This window comes from Belonocnema kinseyi, chromosome 2 (assembly GCF_010883055.1).
Source record: "Belonocnema kinseyi isolate 2016_QV_RU_SX_M_011 chromosome 2, B_treatae_v1, whole genome shotgun sequence".
NCBI lineage: Eukaryota > Metazoa > Arthropoda > Insecta > Hymenoptera > Cynipidae > Belonocnema > Belonocnema kinseyi.
In genome coordinates this window covers 9,169,497-9,175,921 of record NC_046658.1, presented here as the reverse complement: position 1 = coordinate 9,175,921, position 6,425 = coordinate 9,169,497, and the positions used below count along the sequence as shown (strand labels likewise).

The 6,425-nt window shown below is 34.5% G+C and overlaps 1 protein-coding gene across 3 annotated transcripts in view; it reads right to left on the bottom strand.

The window, feature by feature from the left end:
* The window catches only part of LOC117182998, a 298,189-nt gene that overhangs the window by 251,133 nt on the left and 40,631 nt on the right, over positions 1–6,425 (bottom strand). For all 3 annotated transcript variants that reach the window (XM_033376129.1, XM_033376127.1, XM_033376128.1), the window contains exon 2: positions 4,891–5,112. In XM_033376129.1, coding sequence (XP_033232020.1) covers positions 4,891–5,097 — 207 coding nt within the window. In that variant the 5' untranslated portion in view covers positions 5,098–5,112. The remainder of the gene's footprint in view (positions 1–4,890; positions 5,113–6,425) is intronic.

The following is a 6,425-nucleotide window of genomic DNA, read 5'->3' as shown; positions in this document are numbered from 1 at the left end:
AAAGTGATACGGCTCAAAATGTCTAATGAGTATTATTAACATGTAAAAAATCTAAATAATGTGTTTTTCCACCTAAAACTAGCTTAGCTACATGTTTTTGGTTTCCCACTCTATAAAATTCCCAAATGAGTTGCATTGACGACAATGGATAAGGAGAGACAAAAGCGATGCAAATAAAAAAACTAAACTAAAAAAAATAGGGCAGCAACTATAATTTGAACAGAAATGAATGGTCAAAACTCGACTTTGAAATAAGATTAAAGCTGATTTATTATTACGAGACAAAACGCGCGCTTTCGCGAGCACGTTTACTTTTCTTTAGAAGTATTATGTTTTATCATATTTTACGTATTTCTTTACTATCCGATATACTTAGTTTATGTTTCTCCTATATTTTTGTTCAAGAATTTATGTGAATAGAAAAATTACGAATTACATAACAATAAAATTTTTTCTTGATCGTTATTCATGAGGAGGAAGGGTCGGTGGATTCAATGTGTTCAAGTATTCTATGAGTATTGCATCATTTATATCTCCATTATCACAATTTTCAACACTATCTAAAACTGCTTAAATTCATTCTGTGGTTCTGTCCATAGCTCCGCGACTGTGTAATTTCTTTCTTCAACATCAACATTTCGTACTGATAATATATCTGCCTTTGCTAGGTCTCCAACTCTTCGATCCTTAATAAGTTTATTAAACATTGTCTGTACTATATCATTAGTTCTAGTAGCTAAAAAAATTTTTCTGGGGCTATTAAGTACTTCCTGTTATCATTTGAAGTACCATCTTTACAGACAATAAATACTTTGCGAATTCTGCTTCTTGTGGTAAAGTACGCATATTTTCTGTTAGTGAAAATACAGAGAAATGTTTCCAAAGTGAATTGAATTTAATGAATAAATTATCTAATTAGCTGCGAGTTGGATGAGTTTCACAGGCAGTAATTGCCTAAAATCTCCGCCAAGAATTATAATTTTTCCACCAAGTGGTAAATCAACATTCATGAAGTCACATAATGTTCGATCTACTAATTCCAAAGCATAACTTGGCGCCATTGGACCATCGTCCCAAATACAAATATCTACTTCTCGTTAGTATTGAGCATCTTTAGATTCAGTTTTTATACGGGAGACGGAATCAGAAAATAAAGGAATTGGCGTACCGAAAGTTTTATGTACGGTCTTTCCCTGTGGTAGTAATATTGCTGCAATACCTGTGAATGCCATTATACATATATTTTTTCACTTGTCTTTTAACAAATAATATGTAGTTGTATAAATGTATGTCTTTCCTGAACCACTAGGTCCATCAATATAAAGACATGATGTAAAAGGCCTTTCTTCGTTCGACAAAGCAACATTAAGGATTGTGGGTACAATATCTTTTTGTTTTCCATTTAATTTGTAGTACTGAGTCTTACCCAGTTGTTCATGTTGAGTAGGCGATACCTTGTCATCGTGAATCTTAATATCGTTCCGAAATTCAGTTATTTGTGGCAGCGTTGGAAAGCGACTAATATCGAATCTTTCGTAAGAAATACAGCTATTTATCTGATTATATGATCTTATGTATGTTTCTTGTATATTACAGTTCCTCTGAAAATCTTGTGACATAGCATTCTTAAATTTATCCCGTAATTCCTCAATTATTTTTTTATAATTGATCTAATAAGATTTAGAAAAAACATTACATTCGCGAAGAGCATTATCTATAGCATATATGTAACATCTAAACTTAACGTAGAAGTTTGGTTACATCGAATATTAGTAACCTCATTTTGATCTATTATAAATAATTAGCCATATGAAGGAGTATCATCTACAGAAGGACACAGGGAAGTGTTTATCTGATAATAAACTTAATATTTTTAAACAGAATGGCCCAGGTCATCTGTTATTATTGAAATTCACTAAATTAGCATTAAATGCTGCGAAAGAAAAAGAATTATTATAGCAACGTATACATTGATGTAAATAATTTGATGGTTCGTGAGTTCGGTTAAATAAATCTCTCAGAATCATAGGTGGAGCAGGCAGCGGTTCCAACTTAACTTCTTCGTGGTTGCAACAATCATTAAAAGAATTTCTCTTATTAGCGACTTTTTCAGCAGCAAAGTGCATAGCACCACAATTAAACCACGTAACATCCATTTGTCGGAAGAAATGTTAATTGATATATTTTATTCTGATATCGCGAAGGCGAGACTGATTCTGTTTAGTTAATAAATTAGAATCATTTAATTGAAAAGAAGTTTTACTTAACGGCAGCTCGCTAATGCGATCATTATTACTTTATTTCATTTCCACGAGGTGAATTTGATCAGTTCGACTCTGATTTCTTTCACGATATCTTCTCTGGCGATCAGCATTTTTTTACGTTTCATTATTTGAAACTGTTCTTCTTCAAGTTCGGTTCGCTGAATATTTCTTTTAGGCATATTGAATTTTTTTTAGAAATAGAAATAGTATATGAAATGGCGTACTATATTTTTATTAGCTATTACACTGACAATATTTTAAAATTTAATGATATATTTATTTTATCTCGGTTATTTACATATCTATATCTGTATTTGTATCTGTATATCCATCTGTATCTATATCTGTATTTAATCTTTATTTTCATCTGTATCTGGATTTAATCTTTATTTGTATTTGTATCTGTATTTCATATTTACCTGTATCTCTTTTTATCTGTATATAACACAGGCCAACAAATAAAATGACCTAGAGGTGCAACACACCTTACCCTAAGTATTTTGACGCGCTGAACTCGAATCCGATCTCTGAATTCAGCCATCACGTAAGCGTTCCGAGATATCCTAACCAAAAGTGCAAAAAACGCAGTTTTTCGCTATCTTTGAGCGTTTATAACTTTGCGAAAAATTGATCTATCGGAAAGCCGGGAAAACCATCTGAGAGAGCTACTTTTGGGCTTCAAAATGACCTACTTATTTTTGCAACTTCACATTTCTTCAAGTGGAAATATCGTTCATCAAAGATTCACAAATACGAAGGTCGACATGACTTGTGTGGATTGAGTACGAATACGTGTTTCACGTAGATTTTGACTCGCTGAAACCGAATCTGGTCTTATAAATGCTCGATCAACTAAGGTTCGCGAGATATCCAAAACCTAAAGAAAATTCTATTCGAGATGTGACATAACCTCAAAATTAACGAAAAACAGTTTTTTAACACATTTAGGTTAGGATATCTCGCGAACCTTAGGTGATCGAGGATTTATAAGACCAGATTCGGTTTCAGCGAGCCAAAATCTACATGAAACACATATTCGTACTCAATCCAAACGATTCATGTCGACCTTCGTATTTGTGAATCTTTGTTGAATGATATTTCCACTTGAACAAATGTGAAATTGCAAAAGTAAGTAGGTCCTTTTGGAACCCAGAAGTAGCTCTATCAGATGGTTTTCCCGGATTTCCGATAGACGAATTTTTCGCAAAGTTATAGACGCTCAAAGATAGCGAAAAACTGCGTTTTTTGCACTTTTAGGTTAGGATATCTGGGAACGCTTACGTGATGGCTCAATTCGGAGATCGGATTCGAGTTCAGCGCGTCAAAATACTTAGGGTAAGGTATGTCGCCCCTCTAGGCCATTTTATTTTTGGCCTGTGTTATATACAGATAAAAAGAGATAAGGTGAATATGAAATACAGATACAAATGCAAATAAAGATTAAATCCAGATACAGATGAAAATAAAGAGTAAATACAGATATAGATAACGAAAAAAAGATCAAAACGAAACATAGAAAAATAAATGTTAAATAAAAAAATTTAACAAAAGTAGTGCAAAATTTTATCTTGTCAGGCCATACTCGGCAACAACAGTGGCGGCATTCCTTACTAGGTATATGTGCGGCATAATTCATTTCGTCAAATATCGCCGCTCAAGAAGTTTGACACATGCATGATCTTATAATTGTCATGGTGAACTTTCATATATGGATGATTGGCTTTGGCCTTACACTTGGAGCATTGAGTAAATCCGCCCCTAATAGCTAACTCAATAAACAGGACTTCGTCTATGTCAGTCAGTAGTTCTAACTTTATTCCGGTATATTTTAACAAGGCATCCCAAATCAAATCAGTAGTTGTATTAAAGAGTGATGGACCAAGGCCGTATGCTTTCAGACCTTGATCATGGAAATTTTCGCACGTGCCAGCAAGCAGAAAACACATCCATTTACATATACAGATATAGGGGGAAAGTAAGAGGGGGGTGAGAGAAAGAATATGCTGAGGAAGCGTTTAATATGGATAAAAAAAGCCCCGGTTAAGTGAAAAAGAAAAAAACTCTATGAATAACAGAAAACCGCGTTAATAAGTAATATGAAGGCGATCTTAATGGTAATGGTTCCGAGACTGGGAAGTCTGAGACACATACAATAACGAAAAAAACATGCATAACAAAAATAATATTTCAGTAACTTTTACAACGTTTTTTCACAACTAATTACATAACTCCATATTTTATACAGGGTTTTAAATAATGTTTCAGATCTTGTTGCCCGTAAAGATAATAAATGTTCCTGAGTTATGCATATGTGACTGTCCGTGAAGAAGGAGACCTAATTCCCAAAAAATTGATGAATACTTTTTTAAACCAATCTACAGATGTGGAGTTGCTCTTTGATAGTAAAAAAATTATGCTTTTCCGGTAGTCAGGTGTTACTTCCTTTGTACACTTTCATATATAGATAATTTAAAAAATGTAAAATGGTTAGGGGTCATTTACAAAATATGTACATACTTTGATAGCCTCTTTACATCAGGAACGTATAACGTACTTTGCGACTGAGCCATAACGTTAAATTTCATCCGTGTGCATGCTAAACATAAAGTAGTTGACTTAAACATACCTTGCCACTTTGACCAAGAAAGAATGTTAATAGTGCTAGAATAATAAAGTTAGTACCGCCGGCGAAATCGGTAACTTTATCCATTTGGAAGGTGGCCGCAATTGTGAAAAAAATTAACTGCATTGCTACAGTTACAATCGCACTCACGGCCAGATGATCCACATCCAAAATCTCCACCGTCATTTTTTTCAAGAAATTTGTTGACATCGAACGAAACAGTTACTGAAACATCAAATGCGAAATTCATAATTTTTTCGATGCAAGATTTGTTTAAAGATAAGTAAATCTAAAAAATGAATCTATGGAGGTAACGAGCAGTTACATACTTTTGACCCAAAATTTCGAATTTGATTGCAGAACCATAGCGTAACCCGGCATCTTCTCAACAGAGCCTCCCTTGCCTCCAGAATACCCCTCTGAGGGCCTCTAGCAACTCTTACCTGCGCCCCAGAGCCTCTTACAAGAACCTGTAGAGCCTCCGTGATGGCCTCTATGGCCGCGACGAGGGCTCCTAGAGCCTGCTACGATGGCCTCCAGAACCTGCCACGAGAGCCTCCCGTAAAGGCTTCCAGTCATATTTTCCCTATACTTTCCATTAATTTCTCTTCCATTAAACTCTACCAATCCCTGCATGTTGCGTTCTCTCTCTTTCTTTCCATAAATTTATTTTCCATTTATCCCTATTCATCCCTGCATATTGCAATCTTTCTTGCCATTAATTCGGCGGGCTTGACTAAAAAATGGAAATTCGAGGTACATTATATTGAAAAATATTCCACCACTAATGTAAGGTTTCAAAATTCGAGGACATCTCTAAATGTATCTTACTTAATGTATTTGATTAAAAATCAATTAACATACGAGCCCTTATATATCTGTTTAGAATATATTGGACTGAAGTTTCTGACGTCATATGACGAATTTTTTTTTTTTTTAATTTTCAGCTCACATTTGGCACAGTATAATAAAAAAATGCCCAGAAACAGTTTCCCTATTTATCGAAGCGATTCCAGCAATAAAAACCCAGAAAACACATAACTGCAAGGATATACCGTGTGTCCTATCCCAAAACGAAGAGGGGGTGACTTTTTTAACCCCCCACTATTCGAAAGGTATTTTAAAGAGGCAATGAAAAAAAATTTTTTAAAAAGATTTTCCATTTGCGGACGACAGCCAAAATTCAGAAAAACTGCACAAAAAATCGACTTGGGGAGGATATACAGTGTGTTCTACCCCAAAACGAAAAGTGGGTGACTTTTTTAACCCCCATATTTGAAAGGTACTATCAAGAGGTAATGAAAAAAATTTTTTAAAAAGATTTTCCATTTGCGGACGACAGCCAAAATTGAGAAAAACTGCACAAAAATCGTCTTGTGGAGGATATACCGTGTGTTCTACCCCAAAAAGAGGAGGGGGTGACTTTTTTCCCCCCTTATTTGAAAGGTACTATCAAGAGGTAATGAAAAAAAATTTTTTAAAAGATTTTCCATTTGCGGACGACAGCCAAAATTGAGAAAAACTGCACAAAAATCGTC